At 32.9% G+C, this 20749-nt stretch overlaps 5 protein-coding genes across 9 annotated transcripts; 1 reads left to right on the plus strand and 4 right to left on the minus strand.

Annotated features, from left to right (window-relative positions):
- The first annotated feature begins 341 nt into the window (after positions 1-341).
- LOC113848310 lies at positions 342-793 on the plus strand. Its single transcript, XM_027477770.1, has one exon. The coding sequence runs from the start codon at positions 353-355 to the stop codon at positions 791-793; it is 441 nt and encodes a 146-aa protein (XP_027333571.1). The 5' UTR covers positions 342-352.
- A 4149-nt stretch (positions 794-4942) lies between these two features.
- Positions 4943-5882, minus strand: LOC113848391 (oleosin 1). The gene has a single exon (XM_027477877.1). It carries the CDS (start codon positions 5749-5751, stop codon positions 5143-5145), a length of 609 nt encoding a protein of 202 aa, XP_027333678.1. The 5' UTR covers positions 5752-5882; the 3' UTR covers positions 4943-5142.
- A 1241-nt stretch (positions 5883-7123) lies between these two features.
- On the minus strand, positions 7124-11658 carry LOC113846830 (putative AC transposase). Of its 5 annotated transcripts, none has more exons than XM_027475505.1 (5): positions 11425-11658; positions 11265-11329; positions 10808-11026; positions 9693-10564; positions 8124-9293 (listed from the first exon to the last, which is right to left on the minus strand). In XM_027475505.1, exons 2-5 carry the CDS (start codon positions 11302-11304, stop codon positions 8376-8378), a joined length of 2049 nt encoding a protein of 682 aa, XP_027331306.1. In that variant the 5' UTR covers positions 11305-11329; positions 11425-11658; the 3' UTR covers positions 8124-8375. The 5 variants fall into 5 exon arrangements, 4 of the variants coding, with proteins under 4 accessions (XP_027331306.1, XP_027331305.1, XP_027331307.1 ...); XM_027475504.1 differs by having other exon boundaries at positions 10808-11029; positions 11425-11632; XR_003501727.1 differs by adding an exon at positions 7124-7816 and having other exon boundaries at positions 7917-9293; positions 10808-11632.
- Positions 11659-12392: 734 nt separating this feature from the next.
- Positions 12393-14961, minus strand: LOC113874786. Its single transcript, XM_027513000.1, has 4 exons — positions 14740-14961; positions 14458-14579; positions 13214-13363; positions 12393-12495 (listed from the first exon to the last, which is right to left on the minus strand). The coding sequence occupies exons 1-4, from the start codon at positions 14959-14961 to the stop codon at positions 12393-12395; spliced, it is 597 nt and encodes a 198-aa protein (XP_027368801.1).
- Positions 14962-17343: 2382 nt separating this feature from the next.
- On the minus strand, positions 17344-20023 carry LOC113846314 (single-stranded DNA-binding protein, mitochondrial). The gene is made up of 4 exons (XM_027474410.1): positions 19727-20023; positions 19424-19650; positions 19235-19335; positions 17344-17748 (listed from the first exon to the last, which is right to left on the minus strand). Exons 1-4 carry the CDS (start codon positions 19967-19969, stop codon positions 17666-17668), a joined length of 654 nt encoding a protein of 217 aa, XP_027330211.1. The 5' UTR covers positions 19970-20023; the 3' UTR covers positions 17344-17665.
- Between the last annotated feature and the right edge of the window lie 726 nt (positions 20024-20749).

Here is a 20749-nt window from a genome sequence, read left to right on the forward strand (position 1 = left end):
GAAAAATGAAGTTTAAAATAACCTTTTGTAAAAATCAACTCACGACGAAAAAAACTCAACTAACATTTGATATTCAAAATACAATTTGAATTTTCAGTAATTTAAGTTAAATTAAATAAACTGACTTAACAATAAAAATTCTTGTTTTACCGTTCAAAAGAGGTATAAAACGTGAAAACAGGGTTAACAAAATTCCCTAACTAATAGTAATTTAAATTAAAAGAAAATACTGAAAAGAGCGAGTCAACCCAAACAAAGGTTGACTCTGTTACGGTTCCACTTCCACACCTATAAATATACATATACCTCCCAAGCCCAACAGAACAAGAAAATTTCACAGCAAAACCTCGCCATGGTCGACGCTGCAACCTCGGACTCGCCGAAGCGCCAACCCAACGGCTTCATCGTAACAATATCGGCGATCATAGCTCTGCTAACGAAGGGAGCCAGCCGCGTAAAGGGGAAGCCGAAGCCGAAGCCGGCGAAAGAGGATGAGTGGAAAATCGAGCTGAAGTCGCCAAAGTTGCGACCAAAGAAGCTTCTGAGCAACATAAGCAGCAAGGCTCTGTTTGGTCACAATAATCAGAAGAAGAAACAGAGCGAGGAAGAGAACGCAAAGGAAGAATGGGGAAACGGCGGCGTTTGGCAGAAGGAGATTCTGATGGGTGGCAAGTGTGAGCCCTTGGATTTCTCCGGCGTTATTTACTACGATATAAACGGCAAGCAAACGGCCGAAGTTCCTCTCAGGTCACCACGCGCCAGCCCCATGCCGGGTTATCTCACTCGCCGCTGATATCGACACGTGTCTCTCTGTTTTTAAATTTTTAATTCGTTGTTTTTCTATTTACTAGTGTTGTAGGTTGTTTTGTCGTTGAAAACATTTGTATAGAGTTTGTGCAAATGCATGATTTGCTACGCTTCTTTCTTATTTTTCAAGTTTGTGAGTATTTTAGATAATATATTGTGTGTCGAAGTCGAAAGTTTAATTACCTTTCAGTGTCCACCAAATGTGGCTGTAGTTCTTACACGTGATTTGGAGATGTGACTAAACCTAATTAGAGGAATCGTTTCAAATTTCAAAGTGTGTGTTTATTTTTGTATAGCTTTGGTGATTCCTAATACGAATAACAAAGTATTTGATTAGGTCCAATTCACTTACAATGGCACGCGCAGTCATTTAATTTTAAAACCAAAAAAATTGAACGGAAGGTTCCTAAATTGTCATCTTTGGTCGGGTGCATGCCACTACGCCACTCACCAATAATTTTTTATTTATTCCTTGGCATGCATAGTCTTTATCAATATAAACATTGCAGGTCTAATTAATAATACAATATATTTAATTTAGAACAATTTCAAGAAAGTCTAATACTTTTTATTGACATTTTAAATACCATTTTTTATTCAACATTTAAATTGGACTAAACACTATGTATACATGCTTGCAATTCATCAAGGTAAATGGTCACATGTATGTATGTATTTAATGCACTTTAATTTTTATTAAAAAAATTATATAACAAATTTTATAATGATGTATTCCAACTATTAAGTTAGTTGGAATACAAATTTATTGAAACATTGCTTGATCAAATCATAGCATGAAGAATATATAATTACCAAAGTAATGATGTATACATTAATTTCGATTTTTTTTTTTACCAAAGCAGTAATAATCTCAACCATTAGACAGTTGAGAAAATATATATAGTTTGCAATTAAGAATTGACAAGCTATTCGAAGTCATATGGACTAAGAGAATCTGGAGAAAATTTTTATAAATATCTATAAAGTACAAAGTTAAAAAAGTAAAATTAATCAAATTTATTTTATAAATTAATATTATTTTATATTTCAATTTAAGTAATTATAAAAAATTTATCTAAATTGAAACTAAATTATGTAATATAATAGTTTTTTCCATGATAGTTTCATTGCAACAATAGGTTTGACGTATTTGTGGCACCAACATGTTATCTGGAAATTATGTATTGATTACATGCAACCAAAAAAATATTATTATTTTTTATCCCTTATTTATTTATTTTTAAAATTAAATAATTTTAAATTTTGGTAAATAAATTTTGTTTAGACCATCAACGAAATAATAATAATAATAATAATAATAGTAATAGTAGTAGCTGTGAAAACTGCTATAAAGCCTTTGTATGTGCTGAAAATAATTAGCAATGTTAATTGTCTAGTTTAAAAAATTGAAGGGAAGGGGTGTACTTAAAAATCAGAGAGAGAAAAAGAGAGCTAATGTAGTTTTGAGTAATCATTTATAAAATTGAGTTTGAATAATTGTGATCCTATTAAAAACAACTTTTTCTTTTTTGCTAAATAATTGAAAATAAGGTATTTACACGTGTTAATAAAATCATTTAAAAATGTATAATTAACAATAGGATATGTAAATAAGGCTGAAATATTATTATAATATAAAACATGTTGACATGCTTTTCCAATTACGGTTTTGCTCCAAATGAAAACGAAAACAATCTTGTGTTCCCCAGCTTCATGTCATATTCGATGCTTCGAAGCCTACAAATTCAACTCTCTAATATTTTATTTTGTTTTATCTTTACCGGAGCCTCAGACAAAATTTTGTAATTTTTTTGATAAGCATTCAAATGAACTCTTGTCTAAGCTGCGAAGATGTTTTAATACATATTATTTAATTTCGTTCATTATCCCTAATGTCTTATAATTTTATGTTGATTGGGTCAAGTAAACAAGAGCTTAATATTATATCATATATAAACAAATTATAACAAAAAAGATTACATGTTTGGTTAATGGTTAATATATGAAGATGAAAACATGTTAGAGAGATATTTAGTTTATAAATTAAACTATGTTAATATATAATGTGATGTTAATTTTATCTGAATCATAGGTGGTATGGGACATGGATAGACAGACATTCAATTGTGTCATGTCCTCTCCTAAAAATGGATTGGGGCAGTTGCAACGTTAAATGAGTTTGGTCAAACCTAAGTCGGTAGTTGACTTCAACTTTTATTGTGCAGTTGACATGGACATGGGCCTCTTCCATCATCAACCAATAAAACCTTAAGCCTGACCCGTTCAGCATACACAAATTGTCGTTTACATCACGTTTGCTTCACACTCAGCAACGAAAGAGTCAAATGCCCAAACAGTCATTACACTACAAAAACAGTACATTGTTTATTATTACATAATATTCATATATATCTTATCAGTACACAAATGTTAGTATAATACATTGTTTATTAGTATAGTCTTCAATTTTTTATTAAAAGTTTAATTTTATTAAATTAAAAGTTATATTAATAAGGTTGTAAAACCTTACATTTTATCTATATGGACCAGAGAGGAAAAGAGCTTATTAAAATTTATCTTAACAGGATATGTATCTTCAAACTTTTGGTTCTTCGGCAGCGGATTCAAAACTTTGACTGAGAAAAGAGTCAATTTATTATACTTTTGATTTTATTTTTCGTGTTAAAATAATATTAAGCATACTTAAATACATTTTAGTGATGTATTGTTTATTTTTATAACAGAAAAGTTTTGCTCTCACTTGAACTCTTTCACGTGAATCAAAATATAACAGTAATGTAATTAATAGCTTAAAATCATATTGGCTTGAGTGAGAGGCACAACAAATAAAAATAAAAATAGTGCTTTTGAGAGAGATAACTAGGCCTTTTTTTATGCAATGTTTGAAATCAATTTTCTGTTGATAAAATACCGTTTTCTTATTTAAAAATTAAAATAATAAATCTTGTTTGGGACCATAACTTTAAGTATCAATTTAAAAGGAAATGTATCTATATATGACAACAAGAGTTACGCATGCTAAAAAAATATCAGAGTATAATAAGAGATATATTTTGTAAAAGTAAATTAGTTAGGTTAACACGTATTTATTAACTTAATTACTACGGTGTATCGAGATTTAAAAGTTCAATTCGAAGTATAATTGACTATGGTTATGACCATTTTAAAATATATATATTTTTAAAAAAATATTCAATCTAATAAAAATAGTATTTATATTTAATTTTATAATATACAAATATTTTAAATATAAGATTTGAACCTTTTTTATGGTCCAAATTTCAAGATTTGGACTTTTGTCCTCCATAGAAATTGGGCTCATTGGTCAAATATGGGTTGGGGATTAGAAGCCCTTCAGTAAATCTCATAAAGTCAAATGTGGCATAATTGAAGCTATATATACAAATAAGATGAATAATTTATAGGTTTATATAAAAATATATAATAATTTGAAACATTAGTAAGCAGTTACAAGATTAGTGGTTTTTCTTTTTTTCCAGATATTCGTACAAAAATTAATCCTTAATTTAATGTTTTTCGTATAAAAATTTTATTTTCACTTTCGCAACAATGAACTCTCTCAATCAAATCAACATTCTCTTTTCAACTTTTTTTTTTATTTCATATGTTTAACTGTCTTTTTACCATTATTCCTATACCAATTACTCTTTTAGTCTTTTTTTTTTTTTATCATTTTATATATATATTTTAAATAAAAATAGAATTGGATATCAAATCATACTGAGAGAATCCGGATCCCATACGTAGACGGGTGTAATAACTATACAGATTGCTGACATTTGTACACTTATTTTTTTTTGTCTTCGAGTGTTCTGTTAACTAAATAAAATATATCGTAAGTGTAATTTTTATATTTATTATCATAAGAAAAATTCGAAAAGATTTGAAGATTGTGAAAAGAAAATCTAGGACCAAAAATTGACGACATGATAATTATAAACTTAAAATCTCCAAACATAACAAACAAAGGATTATTTCTCGAAAACAATGTAACCCTTAATTTCTCCGTTCGGAAATCGAAAACATAAAGAGAACGATGCCGATGGTAAGATGGAGAATCAGATTCGTGGCTCTCACTCAGCTCAAAATCAAAATAGAAATAGATTCGAGGAAATAAAGTTGAGGAACATAACGCAAACACATTCACCAAAAAAAGAAAAAGAAAAGAGAGAACAAAAAATAAAAAAAGTTGATGGAAATTTCTACAGTTAGAACATGGAGGGTCACTAAGATCATACGATACGATCCACAAAACCCGAACCGAACCGGTTGGTATGGATTGGATCCTCCTAATTAAGCTCCTGGCGCTGCATCCTTAACCTTACTCTGCAAATACCCACCGTATTCTCTAGCATAGTCTTTCACATGAGAGGCAGTGTCGTAAATTCGGGTCCGAGCGTAGTCGACCCGGTCCGAACCGGGTGGGTGGAGCCCCCGAAAGTAACGGTAGATCCAAGAGAGGGCAGCGACGAGGGCAACGCCGAAACCGCAAACGGAGAAGAACCCTGCAGCGAGGACGAAGAGAAAGGTGGCAGCAGGGACCCATATTGGGCTCGAAACGATTATGAGCGGCAAGAAAAAAATGAGAGCGAGAACGGCTCCGGCGACGGTGAGACCGGTGAGGAGGAGAAGGACGGAGGCGGTGACGATGAGGGTTAAGATTCCGGCGAGTTGGGTTGAGTTGGGGGTATGGTCTTGAAGTGTTCGAAGAAAAGTTGCTGAGATAGCATTGGGGGTTGTTCTTGTTGATCTGTGAGTTTGGGGGGAGATTGGGTTAGCGTCAGCCATGAGAATGTGGGGTTTGTGCGAAAGAGAGAAAGGGAATGAAAGTGATGATGAAGGAAATGCGTGAAAGGAAAGGGAATGTGTAATAGGGACAGGTGTGAGGTGTGGGGTTAACATGCAATGGAAAGGGTGTGTACGTGTAAGTGTAAGTGTAAGTGTAAGTGTAAGTGAAGGTGTAATAGTATTAGGCTATATATGGCTATCTATGAGGAGAGATCAGAGTGAGACTCATTCTCTTGTAAAAGGAAATGGACAAGAATCAGCTGTGTTGTGACATACTCCATAACATGTGTGTTTTTGTCATTTGCCTCCTCAAAACCACCCATTTGTCCATTCCATTCATTCATTCATTTTTTAATGTTTACTTTAATTTATGTTCCCACAAATTTCATTTATTATAAATACATGAGAAATTTTTATAAAAACCATGCCTTCTTTGTATTAAAATTGATTGATAGTACAATCTTTTTAATACTAATAGTATATTAAAAAATTATGCTTAAAATAATTTTATTCGATTCGTCTGCAAGTTGATTTTTTTTGCTAAATCAATTTTGTTTCTTTACCCAAAAAGTTTTTTTTTTTCCAAATCTTTCCAGTTTTTAAAATAATTTAAATTGAATAAATAAATAGTTTAGCTCCCTTTTCTCCTTCTTAAATTACTTTCTTTGAATTAAATACTTTGTAAAAAAAAATCCATCAATTAGTAAGGTTGATTACAATAAATTGTCAGTCAATTACTTGTTTTCTTTAATATTTTTTGTTAAGGCAATTTACACTTATACTCTTCAAAAATTAATATTATTTTACTTAATACTTTTTAATTTTTTATAATAAAAGGAGTACTTTTATATTAAAAAAATGACAAATGAACGTGAAAAATCACACTAAAAAAAATAAAAGTATCATGAAATAATTGTAATTTCAAAACATTATAAAGACATTTTTGCTTAATAATTTTCACTCTATTTGGATTATCATTTTCTCTCCCATTCTAATAAGAAATTAGTTTAAAAAATTGCTCTCATTTGTTTTCAAAAAAAAAATCTAAAAATAAATTTTTTTCTCGTGAACTCAATTTTTTAAAATCTTACCCAAGCATTCAAAATTTTTGAAAATTTGATTTAAGAAATAAATATTCTCCTGTGATTCAATTTGGGACAAGTCTCTCTAATTTTAAGAATCAAAATTTAAATTATATATCGTTTGCTTAATTTTATTCATACCAGTTTTTAAGATTGATTTGAAAAAATTATAAATAAAAATTTATTAAAACAATAATTTTATTACATAAAAATTATAAAATATAATATATATTTAATTTTTTTAATTATTTACAGTTAATATTAAAAAATGACGTTAATAAAAATTATATATTATTTTAGTTAATAATTTAGTCTTTCATGATTTGGTGACTCTATGAAAAATGTTGACATTGATTGCATATAAAAAATAAATTAAAATCCTCACAAAGTCAGGAACATGGTTTGAAAAAAAATATATAAACATATGAGATAATAAAACCTCTGTTCCCGCCCCTTAACGTCCAGGAACGTGCTTACAACGCAACAATTGAAACTGAAAATCCTCACAATCCCCAGTGAACCCAAACCCTAATTGATCGCAAACCCCAAATCTTTAGTTAACTGAAATACACACATATCATTCTGTCGCCACGTCATCCTTCCGGCGAACGCCACGTGGCACCTGAGGGCTGCAATTGCTCGGAAAACCCAAACCTCGCCGTTGCCACTGGATATAATTTTGTTTCATTGCGCTCATGCATTATTCTCGAATATAATCTATTCATTGATTTTGTGCACCTTACCACTCAAATTAATCCCTATAATATAAATACATGTTTTCATTCTCAAATGTGAAAACATGTATTATATTTTCTTTGTATTTTGAAATTGCGGCTTCACCATTATGTAGTATTTACTTATATGTTTTTATTTTTTATTTTTATAATTCTCAATTTATTCAAAATTTTCCTTTTAAGAATTTTCTTAATATTAAACTCTCTCTTCGTTGTAACATAATTACCAGTTTCACAATCATGTATTTACTCTTTCTTGCTGTTGTTACAGCTCCCTCCTACAAGCGTGCCTGTAATAGTACGTGAATATCGGAGAGTACTTGTTGATGTAGATAAAGAACTCTGAAGGTGGCGTTAACAACCCTGCAATCAATTTAGATTAATCAATTTTTCTATACACTTGAACTTTAGTTAGTGAATGGTTTCAGCTTTCCACTACCATTAATTTCAGAAATGCATTTACCTCCAATAGTTTTGAATATAATTATTTATACACTTTTTAGTCCAGAAAGTTGTCAGCATTGTAAAAAGAATTAATTAAAGGGGCACTACTCTTAAATCCGTAGCCTTCTTTGTACGTTTATAATGTAGCCTCAGTTTCTGGGGTGTCGACCATACGCTCTTTGGTGTGGACACAAATCATGGAGGTACAAAGGAGGGGAGACTTCCATCGTTAGGGAGCTTATTTGATTTTTTTTCTGGGTTATTAAATTCCACAATTCAGAACTGTACAACATAATACATTATACTGATATGATACAACGATGAGTTCTCAAAGAACAAAACACCCAGTTAATCTCTTCTTAGTTGAAGATAAGGGGAAACGAGCCAAAGTCAAGTCAAGATATAATTTGAAAGTGACAGTAGGGTTGTTTGTTAATCAAGGAATCTGTCACCCTTACAGTGCTGCCATCTTCTATCATTATTTTTGTTTCTTGTCAGAACTTGGAGGGCTAAAATCTGTTGCAGCAGCAGCTGCTGCCAGTTCCATCAACCTCTCATAATCTATTTCAGTTGACTTAAACTTAAACTTGAGGCCAACCTGAATCCAAGACTTGATACAAAGAATAGCTTGAGTGCTATCATGTGGCATACAGAATCGTTGTTTGTCAATTTCATCACCCTTGCCACAGAAAAGTTCTTCAGGCACAACTGAAGTTGCCTGCACAGCCAGGAAATCCCTAGCCATCACAGATAGTCGAGGGTAGCGTGTACTGTTGACCTTCCACCACTCTAGAACATCTGTTGGTATTGGAGCTGGAGCCTCTGATAGGTACTGTGTAAGCTCATCAGTGGCAGAGCTCATGCTCGTCCTTCGTTTCTTCCGTGCTATTTCTTCAGCAAAGGAAACACTTCCGCCATCTTCAATTTCTTGAGCATTGTAACCAGAACTCAGAGATGAGAAATGGCTTGTAGAATAATTTCTCATAAAATGGGTTCTTGCTTCGTCCAAAAAGTTTTCCGAGTTTAAACTATCAGGGATCAGATCTCCCTTTATGCGAGGATCTAGAATTGCTGTCATATACGTAAATATGTTGCAAACCTGATTAATATAATTCCTGGCTTTTTTAGCCATTTCTTCTGCAGCAGTTTTTAGCCATTCTGGGCTGTGACGTGATTCTCTACAGTTAGCAATTGTTTCTGAGATATGATCCATGAAGAAAAGGACAAGCCCAACGGTTGGCACTTTATTTGTGCAGATGTTGTTTGTGGTCTTGTAGAATGGTTCAAGATATAGATGAATGATGTTCACCACACTTTTGTCGGAAGAGCCCAGCAGCATCCTGTTGCCTAGCATTTCCTCGTATTTACGAATAACAGCATCCATTGATTTACCTGCCTGCATCATAAAAATATGTACACCGTTTAATACTGTTCCATTGTTTCTAATTTTGATGGCATGATGACATTATGAATCACAAATTCACAAGATTACTTAATATACTCGTATGATTCAATTCACACGATTGCCATAACATGCTACATTGTTGTAGTACATTGCACATCGAAATCAAGTGCTCGAATCAGATCAACATCAAAACAAAGCAAACATGGAAACAATCTTATTCAGCCAAGAGCAAATATGAGACACTTCATGCATAAAAAAAACCTTCCAAATCCATGTTCTTTTCTTGTAAAATATTGGTACTGCAACGAGCGATGCTAGCAGTACTTTATGTTTTTCATTTTACCAGTCTTACGCTCATTAACTGAAGGAGTTTAAAATATAATGAGATACCTTGCGAACAAGATCCAGCATCTGGTAGTTTCCATTCCACCTTGCTGAAACATCAAGTGGAAATTTCCATGTACCTTCTTGATAAACTGTAGATAGTTGAATAAAATCCTCAGAGATCACTGGTGAGGCATTTAACTCTATTACAAACTCCCGTATCTTAGAAATTACTTGTTTTGCCGATCTCAATCCATCATCTATTATCACATTCAAAGTTCGAGCAGCACAGGGAATATAACAGAATGGCCCTATTTTCTGACCATCCAAGTCCTCTTTCAAAGTATGGCAGGCATGCATGGCACTTGTACTATTATCATGGGTACAAGACAGGACTCTGTTTTCAATATTGTAAAATTTAAGTACTTTTACAAGGGTACGATAGATCTCTGCACCCCCACATGGATATGGTATGCGACAGATATCAAGAAGCAACTTCTGGAAGCACCAGTTTTCGTCAATCCACTGACATGTTACGCTCATATAGAAGATCTGTTCAAAAGAATTCCAGAAATCAAGTGTGATAGAGAACTTGGAAGAAACCTGTTCTAGCAATGCTCTTACATCTTCCCGCATGCTTTTGAAAACTTCATCAAGTACAGTTCTATACTTCTCACTTGGCCAGAGTTGTATCGAAGGATTTAGAAACTTGTAGGAATTCACAAGCCACCTCTCTTCCAGAGTTGAAGGAGGAAGAGAAGCCAAAACAAGCCACCTTATCAGCAACCAATTTAGGTGATCATAATCCACCTGGTTTGTTTTTCCTTGAGGCTGAGACTTCTTCACCACAGCAGTGGCCCGCGCCACTGAATTGCTGATTGCATCCACTGACTTGTCATAACCTGGATGGCGATTAGCAAGATGCCTTCCCAAATTGCCTTCAAGAACAAAAAAACTTAAGTGGATGTACAAGCAAGAGCAATTCCTAGGTAAAAATATCTAAAACCAAAAATGCTGCAGGTTAAAATTGAGCCAGCTTCAAATATAAACTGAAATAAGAGAATAGAAGGGCAAAAGCTTGTAATCTTAACACAACAAAGTTCCATTATAATTTCAGAGGTTTCATCACAATGGGTAAATAAACCCAAGTTATAAGAAAGGCATGAATATAAGGTAAAAACCTGTGGCGGTTGCAATGGAATAACTCTGTCCACAAAACTTGCATCTCCGAGTCTTGCCATCTGCAGCTGTCTCGAAGAACTTCAAATACACTGATGTCATCGTTTTCTTTCTCGGCTTCAATGAAGTGACAGAAGCTGGCTTGTCTGAACAACCCAACCCAATATTCACAGCATCCATGTTCGAAATGAGTGCCACATCCATCATGGATTTTTGGTCGTCTACCAAAATAATAAAAAGCCAATTTTATGTAACAAATAGAATGCTGAAAACCAAGTCGATTACTATTTCCTTGACTTATGTTGAATTAACGTTGGAACTTTAGTTCACACACTATTCCACCAATAGAGAATGCTAAAACCCAAATACACCAGTCAATTAATTTCATGAATTCAACATCAATAACATATCGCAAAAACTTGAAATATCAGAACCAAGGTGGTTATTATAACTATATACCTTTGTAAGTTCTGTAGTGATTGTTAACAGTCCAGTCCATGAAATTAGCACCAACACTCACCTATCTGATCAGTGATAAACACAGAACAAGCATTTGAAATTCAAAGTGTTTGTGTTTCAGTTGAAGGTGAAGTGAAACAGGGAAATTAATCGAACGTACCGGAGAGGAAGGGTTCATGAGAAAAACGAATACTCGAAATTCAATTTTGGCGGAGAATTGGAATTGCGAAGAGAGAGAAAGTGAATGAAGCTGAGGAAGATCGGCGTGAAGCAGATCTGAGCCGAGAGAGAAGGAAGAGAGAGCGGCGTAGATGAGATCTGTGGTGCTTTATTCGCTGCTAACACGGCTTCGCTTCGCTTCGCTCAAACCATTATTATTACTAATGAGTCGACTCAGTGGAGTTTTGAGTTGTTTTAGCCATTCATCGTCGCACCAGCCAGCTTTCACCTAAGCCCAACTTCACCTTAGTCTTACGTAGTCGGCTAAGCCTTCGTTTTTGTTCTTTTTCAATTTGGGCCCTCTTCTTTTTTGTTTCCTTCCTTACCAGCCCACACCATCTTGCTTTTGGCATATGTGAAAATTGTTATTTGCACTAATTTTTTTCTTTTCTATACGCACCATATTCTTTATTTTTATTTTCAAATTTTAATTCTTTAGAATATTTACACCTTCCTAAAAGGAAATTACTTCTCAAATTTAATTTTAAAATATATTTATATCTTGGAAATTAGTTTTTTTTAAACAAAAGGTGTAACTAGAAAAAATGAATGATGTAAAAAGTAAATTAAATTAAATTATTCTACAAACATGCATTGAATGTTTTTTTTAAAACTATTTGTGTGATATTATGTTAATAATGATCTTGGAATATGTACCTCGGTAATGTTACCACAAGATCCTTTACACAATCAAAATAAATATAGGTTACAGACAACCTGACTATACCATGTCAATTGCACTCTTTTTATATGTATCTATGGCATGCGAATATATTATAAGATATTGAAATAAAAAAACAACAAAGAATTAGATGATGGGGTGAATATTTTCTAGGATGATCATAATTAAAAGAAAATTTTCAGAACCAAATTGACCCAGTCAACTTTGAGAGGTGTTAAACCTTCCTTTCATCTTCTTCTCCTTCTCCTTGACCTCCTTAATCTACAAATAATTGCAGTCGGGTCAGGGCAAAGCGAGTATTTTACTTTTGGAGGAGGGGTATCAGGAACTCTGCAATGCATCAACATTACAAACTTAATGGAAGTTTGTGCCATTCAATCCTTAATGCTAACCATAGTCCCAAGGAACTAAAATAATATTTTAAAATAAATAAATATATATAATAAATTCAATACAATTCAAAGTAATTTTCAATAAAAATCCTTCTACTTCTGATTCCTTAAGGATACAAGTTAGAAAAACCTCTATTTATAACCCTTTAAAACTTTATAAAGTTTTGAGAAATACTAAGTAGTACATTTTTGGGACACTGGTTAATGAATCACAAGTAACATATATATATATATATATATATATATATATATATATATAGTGGTTAACAAGATGATTAGATGAAAATTAAACGAAGTACTAAATTTATTTATACTTAAGCAACATATGGAAAGGAGAGAATTCTAGAAATAGAAATATGTTTGGGAGTTAGATTTGGAAGAAAAAAAAGAAATGGCAAAATAATTTGATTATATTTTTTTAAAAAATTAGCATAAATTCAATAAATCATTTTTATTTATTGTTGTAAATATTATATAACTCTCTTAATTTAAAAATAAAATATTTGTCTCTCTTTTTCTCCCTTCCCATTCCAAAATCCACCTCCCACACACATTCTAAATAAAATTATATTTCCCAATTTTAGGGTGGTGGACAGATAATTGATCAAACACGTTGACTCAAATAGTAAGGTGAGAAATATTTTCACCAAACTTACTGTAATTTTGTTATGTGAATTTGTGAGAAGTCCATGTTGGTTGAACTGTCTAGGACTCCTACTCCTACTGCACAGGACACATGAGGCTGCTTAATGGCAAGCACTCTACAGTTGAAGTAATTAGCTATGCTGTTATGGGCCATTGCTAAGCTGTATAACATCAACCAAAAACACTGCTTAGTTTGAGTTGTGATATTAGCTATACACAAACTGCATGAAGTTATTCAATAGTAATATTCAATTCACACAAAATTCAATGCATTAGGTATCTGATTACGACACAAACTAGGACGAATAAATGGATGTTTCAAATGTAGTTGAATGGTTTCTGTAACTGTAATTGGTGGAGGCAACACATCAATTTTCTTAGCTAAATGTATCTATCTTTCACCTATTCAGATAGCATTATCCTGCTTTTAAAGGCTCTTGTGAGACAACACATGAGATGAATTGATGACTACTTCTATTTCTTCTCCTTAATTCCTTTCAACAATAACGAAGTCTTGTTCCAATAAAATTCTTTTAATAAACTTAATAAAAAATATATCAAAGATTAATGTAACAGTATCTTCTTACATCATAATACTTTATAGATTTTATTAACCAGTACTCTAAATACTAAATACATTTTTTTTATGTAATAAGTAAGATGATTAGTAGAAAGATATAACATTGCTTAATATATTAAATTTACTAATAATAACATATTTTAGGATGATAGGTGGGGTTAAATAAATGTTGCATGGCTAGCCAGGAATAATTTCTGAACTCAACTTCAACTTGGGCGCTGCTATTATGGGCAAAGCCAATTCAGAAGTGGAGCCCAAAAACTTTTGGCATTTTTTGATGACCATTAAAAAGGGCATGTGCAACTGCCACGGTTTTCAGTAACCAATTTCTGAAGCTCACTGGCAACAACATGCTCATTTTCATACTGAGCAGGATCCAAATTAGATAATTAACCCAGGTCCCACAAACCTCATGTTGTAGAGTGATTCCAGAAGAATAAAAAATAATAGTAATTCCAGAATCAGAATCCTCTTCCTGTACGATAACTGAATAAGTAATTGCAGAGTGAAATCCCGAATACATATCAGGTAGAAAATTGTGAAATCCAGAAACCAAATTTAGTGCACCTTGAATTTAATCAACACACCAAGCATACTATTGAATGCAGTACTAGTAGCAATTGCAATACATCATGAACTTGTGTTCAACGCTGAAACATTTGGCAACTGACTTACTTGTAAAGAAAACTATGATCATGAAGGCCAACCACAAGCATTGAAGGTCTAATCTCTCTCACCGTGGCCACAATTTTCATTCCTTCTTTGTCCTCTTCCGTGACAACAACCTCAACCTTTGTCTGTAACACTAACACAATCCTAAGATTATAGCACATACCCATTAATTGGAACATGCAAAATCAATCAAAATAAATGAAAGACAATAATAGTGATGATGATGATAATAATAATAATAATAATAATAATAACAACAACAACTATGTATAAGAAAAAGCTTACGTTGGTGAAGTTGTTGCAAATGTCTTGGAAGGAAAGTGCTAATTGGAAGCCCTTGAGGCGAAGAAGACGTGCTTTGCTTTTGCTTTTGGATCTTGTTAAAGGGTAGACATGAAGTAGAGTGATTATGTCACCATAACGAATGATGTTGTGAAGTGCCCATTGTAGTGCAGTTCTAGCTGCATCCACGTCTTCCACCACCACAGCAATGTTCCTCACATCCATTCTCTCTCTTCTGTCTGCTTTCTACCCTTTATTTATATCATCGTCAAGGCATTAACTATGAGATAAAGCTCTCTCTCTCTCTCTCTCTCTCTCTCTCTCTCTCTCTGTTCTTTACAGTTGTTAGCATTTAATTCAATTTTGATTGACTTCAAATTTATTAGCCCACAACTCTACAAGACAAAAGCACAGGTTGCTATGCCAATGTTACCTCAAGTTTCTGTCATAATAAATTACAAAAAAGAAAAAGGAAAAGAGTGGTTGGCGTATTAATTAGCGTATGGTCAATTTCACAAGTTGAAAATTTATGTCCATATAACACCCAGACCGAAAGAACATGCTCCATGTTTCATAGTATCCTTAGATGATTAAGCACTCAATTTTCTATATTCACCTTCTGCATTAAAAAAGAAGAAACACGTATATGATGATGATAATAGGAAGGGAGTGGTATTAGGTAGAATTGAAGTACAAATAATGCTCTTAATTGGTACGTCATATCAAATATGTGCGCTCTTCACGAAAATATAATACCACGAAGATGACCACATCTTCCATGGAGTTACAATTATTAGCAATTAAAAGGCGATGGTGATGTAAACGAGAATGTTAATTTATGCGAGCTTAAAATATTTTTACCAGGTAATTAAATCACTTTTCCTTTAAATTTTTTTTTTCCTGATTTTTATTGAAAAATGAATAATTAGAATTGTTAAAATGAGCCTACTTAGATCCTTTATTAAACCTGTCTCCCCCTAAAACCCATCGATCAAAATAGGCCGACCCAAATTGACCGAACATTCCACTTTGTCAACTCTACAAATAACCAAATTATTAAGATTAATAAAAAATTTAACAAAAAAAATATAAATAAAAAATAATGTTTCTTACAAATTTATACTTGTTTTTAAAATTATATACATTTTAAATTAATAATTTTATATTAAATAGTTAATATATTTACTTATAAAAAAATTGAGAATTTGATTAACACAATTTTCACAATAAAATAACGATATAAAAAATTAGTAATTAATTTACCTAAAAGTAGATCTATGTTACTTATAATTTGAAAAAAAAAAAATAATTAGTACCAAATAGAATATTGATTAAAGAATTGAAAAATATTACCACTGAATTTTTATCATATTTTTTAATACATTCCTAACATAATTTTTAACAGAAAATAAAAAAAAAAAACAGCATAAAGGATAGGGGATTCAAGTCTTGCATTTATCCAGTTGTTATACAGATTTCACTCAAGAATAAGACTAAATATTTGAGTTCTATTCTTATTTGTAAAACAATGGTTAAAAATTTCTTCAGCCACACATGCAATGTGCCTGTTTTTTCTTCCACCCTTTTTTGATCAGTTGTATCATTTTTTTTTGTTCATCTTCAAGTGAAAATCCAAAAGCACATAGCAACCGTTGAGCTGAGTCAATAAATTCAGACCTGAGGCTGTCTAAGATACATAATAATTATGACTAAAGCAATTGCTGCCACAACTTTACGCCCAAACATGGATTTCTTCGAACACTCTTCCTTTTTAACTTCTGTATCTGAAAACGTGAAAACATTGCGTCCCCCAGATTATTGAAGATAGTTTAAAATGAACTTGAATATCTTCAAACTACTCTTGACAATATTATGTTAAAAAGGCGAGAGAGGGAAAAAGAATCAGAAACTTTTGCTCTGCGCAATTTATGATTGTTTTATTATATATTAAAAGCAAAGGAAAAAACAAGGTTGCTATATTAAGGAGAATGCTATCATTAGAGATAGAGAACTGAAAAGTTTTATAAGTAATATTTAACGTTATCAACATATTACTACATAATTTTTGATAAAATTCTTTTATATATTAATTTCCTAAGCAGAAAACTCTCTAGCAAGACCTGTATAATAAATAGCTAAAAGTAGCCAATGATGCAGTACTTCTATAAAAAGAGAATGCAATTCCTGCACATACTACATCCAATTACCTAAAAGTGTACGTCAATGCTACATTTGACATTTTATGTTTCTTAGTCCAAGGGAAAGATGATCTTGAACAAGTTCATTGATGAAAAATAAAATAAAATCATCGAATTCCGAGCACAACATTGGGAGCAGAGGAGGATAAGCCACTCCATTCCATTATAAAAGGTATGAAGGTGGATTATACCATTTGGACTTCAGATGCACAAGTATCAAAGAGGAGCTTCTTTCAATCGTAACCACGTTTTGGAAGCAAAAGCTAATGGTTGACGTGGTATTATTGGACCATTGGTTTACCAGAATGGTATACTTACCCTTTCGAGATATATGGCAGCATGAGAAAGATTTGCCAAAATCATACTCAGTTTTACTTCATTAATATATAACCAGCAATGATTTGTTCAGAGAAGTTTGGTAAGAGTGTAAAATACTTGGAAGGAATATAAGTTCATTAACAAACAAGAATCCAGTTGCCTTAGCCCAAAACTTCTAAGACTGGTAGGGACAGACGTGGGGTAAAATGAAGGTCTGGTCCTGGAAGCATCCAGTTGTCACTTGAGCTCTATGCTTCCCCAGAATTGCATATGGTAAGTCCTAGATCACTCAAACCAAGAGTTCCCCTTATGATAAATGTCTCAATAAACTTTGCAATGAAAAACAAGAATATAATTACAAAATTGAAAATTCAACATTGCTAAGTCGAATGTTCCCATTTCACACACCTACATTAGTAATAGCCAACAGCTTTCAGGTCATTTTGTTGGGTCTGTTGCTCAGCATCGCCGCCTTGACCTAAAAATACAACACGACCTGTGAAGCACAGGAGGTCATATTGCATCAACTCCATTGGTAAAGAACTAAAGATAACTTATTCACAAGAAATCATCTGTCACAAGCCAACATTTTAATCATGAGAATCTTTAGTTGCAGATATCAACATGGAGAAAGTGAGATATATATCACACCAACTCCTTCTATTGGCTTCCATATGTGGAGCTTTTGAGAGCTGATCAACCATGGCTAAAAATTACTATTAAAATTAAAAGGTTTATGGAGGGAAGGGGGAAAAGGAAGAATAAAAACTAATAATCATAAGATATTAGATTTATATTGCGTGTAATAATGTTATACAATACTAACCCACGGGTCATATTTATACAATAAATAGGTCAACTACTAGAGTAGCGCTACTAGCACTGCTAGCATATGCCAAAGCCCACTAATACAATAACATTGTTAGCACTACTAATTAAACAAGGAAATAAAACTGGAGTTATAATGAAAACAGGAAACAAGTTTTGAGTTTACTTCCTCAATTAGATGGCTGATAGATTTCATAATACATTATAAGATATACTATGAAGATATGCAAAAATATTCTAAATAACTCCAGAAACTTTTAGATATTCTAACAACTAATTGTTCCCTTCCTTGTAAAAAAGAACTATTAAGTGCAAGATTAACAGGGACCAAACAGTAAGTAGCGTATTAGTTCAATGGTCAAAATACGATAGATATCCATTAGTTAGTTATATTAGTTAGTTAAGTTAGTTGATTGAAGAAATAAGACATGTTGCCTATAATTAAGAGGAAATTTAAGAGATAGAGCATCTTTATCATCTGTGAGAGTAAATTGAAGCCTCTGGGTAGTAGGAGGTGCAGACTTGGAAGTTCTGCAGAGTTGTAGCTGCATTCAGGGCACAACTCCCTTATTCTTCCTAACAAGATACCAGGTTTCTATCAACTGGTATCAAAGTTCTAATCTTTTAAGGGGGGTAGTGAGTGCATATGGAAGGAATTGGGAGCTGTTTGGGTTCAACAAGAAAGAAGAAATGCATTCTTGAAGAAATAAGAACTAATTTAAAAAGTTTCGCCTGAGGAGGGATTTCATTTCAGTAAACTTAACCATTCACCTCAGGACAAGGTGAAACTTTAGGGGGGTGGGGTGGGGGGGTGGTCTCAGATACCCATTAGTTAGTTTAGTTGGTTGAAAAAATAAGGCATGTTGAACGAGGGGCATTCATGGTTCTTTGCAATTGAGAGGTGCAGATCCTCCATGTTCTACAGATTTATAGCTACATTCAAAGAAATTTTCCCCATTATTACCAATAGAATACCAGGTTCCTTCCCAACGGCCCCAATTTCCTCTAAATTGATCATATCCTTTCTCTCTTAATCTCATATCATATTTATAGGCAACACGCCAAGAGTCCAATGTATTGTTTTTAAAATGCAAAGGCAGAGAATCCATTAAACAGGAAATCAAATTGATGTTGAGCAAGGGTAGAAGAGTTACCATTTTGACGAACAGCAACTTCTCTAATTCGACGGACAAGACCAGTATAGGGATCCGCAAAAACTTTACTCTCCAGGTTTCCCTCCACATACAATATTGAACTACAATAGGACCAATAATTATTATTATGGTGATGATGTTAATGTTGACTAAAAGAAGAGTTGCAAGTTAAAGTCGAGGTTTGCTCACCCGGGAAGAAGACGTTGCATGAGAAGCAGTCCCAATCTCTGAGGATAAACGGCAACACGATGCCACTGAACGGCAGAGCGATTGGCATAGTCGCTAGGGTTCTCGTTATCGAGTGGTCTCCGATTGTTGCGAATCCCTCCGGTACCCAGAGACAGCAGAGTCACCGTCGTTCCACTCCTAAGCTTCTTCTGAAACGGTGCCTGTCCCGCTTTCCCTACCAATATGGCCTACAATACATAAATTGAATTCAGAAATTGAAATGAAACGCCTAATTGAGAAAACTGAATAGGAATAAGAATATACCTTGTAAATGCCAGCGTCGAGGCCATTCTCCAGGGGGCGATCGTAGAAGATCCTTTCACTTCGATCGGCGGAGGGTGAGGCTGAGTCGGGTGGTGAGTCGAGTGGTGAGTCAGGCTCGTCCGAGTCTGAGATGAGGCTGGTGGTGCAGAAGTGTAGGGGAAGATGGTGACATGTTTTAGGGGTGGAAACCAAAGAGCGATACAGGTACAACCTCCTTGAGACCGTGCTCATGGTGCTTGCCATTTTTCTGCACTGCTTCTGCTCTCTCTTAAACCCTAGCAACTTGCAACCAAACCCCGCCTCAAGTATTAAAACTCACCTCTATTTTCGTTCACTTCATTTTTGGTCGTGTCAAAAATCATTATAATATTAATTAATACTAAGTATTTTTAATTAATGATTTTGTTAATCTTAATTTGTAAAATTAATTTTAAATATTAAGAATTCTGGAAATTGAATCCCTCCAGTCGAGAAAATAATTGTTGGGTGTGCATCGTTAATTCTCTTTAATTACATTTTTCTATTAATATTTTATTTTAAAAATATATATCAATGGTTAAAATTAATGACTCCAGGAAAAAAGGTGACTACAAAGTATCCGAATCCGTCGTCCAATGCACATGAGAGAGAAAAAAAGAAGAAGAGAGAAACTCCTGTCAACTTGTTTTAACCAAGGAAAATAAGCTCTCGAGTTCTGTGTGAATAAATAAAAAAGAATTTTCATCTCTGATTATTATTAAAAGAATTAACCATTCTTGTAAATTTGATAATTTAAAATTAAAAAGTAAGATACAAATTTTACACTATCGATAAATGTATTTCCGTTAAAATTATTTTAATTTTTCCCTAAAAATATTTACTCTTTCAAGAAATCAACATACTACCTTTACATAAAAAATAAAAATCTTCTAACATTATTTTGTGCACATAAAAAAGGTGTGTAAAATAATTGTAGAAAAATAACTAAAATTTAAATTTAAAGAAATAATAATTTTAAAATACAATTGTTTTTATAAAGTAAAG

Source organism: Abrus precatorius, unplaced genomic scaffold (genome assembly GCF_003935025.1).
Source record: "Abrus precatorius isolate BTA unplaced genomic scaffold, Abrus_2018 Scaffold8, whole genome shotgun sequence".
Taxonomy (NCBI): Eukaryota; Viridiplantae; Streptophyta; class Magnoliopsida; order Fabales; family Fabaceae; genus Abrus; species Abrus precatorius.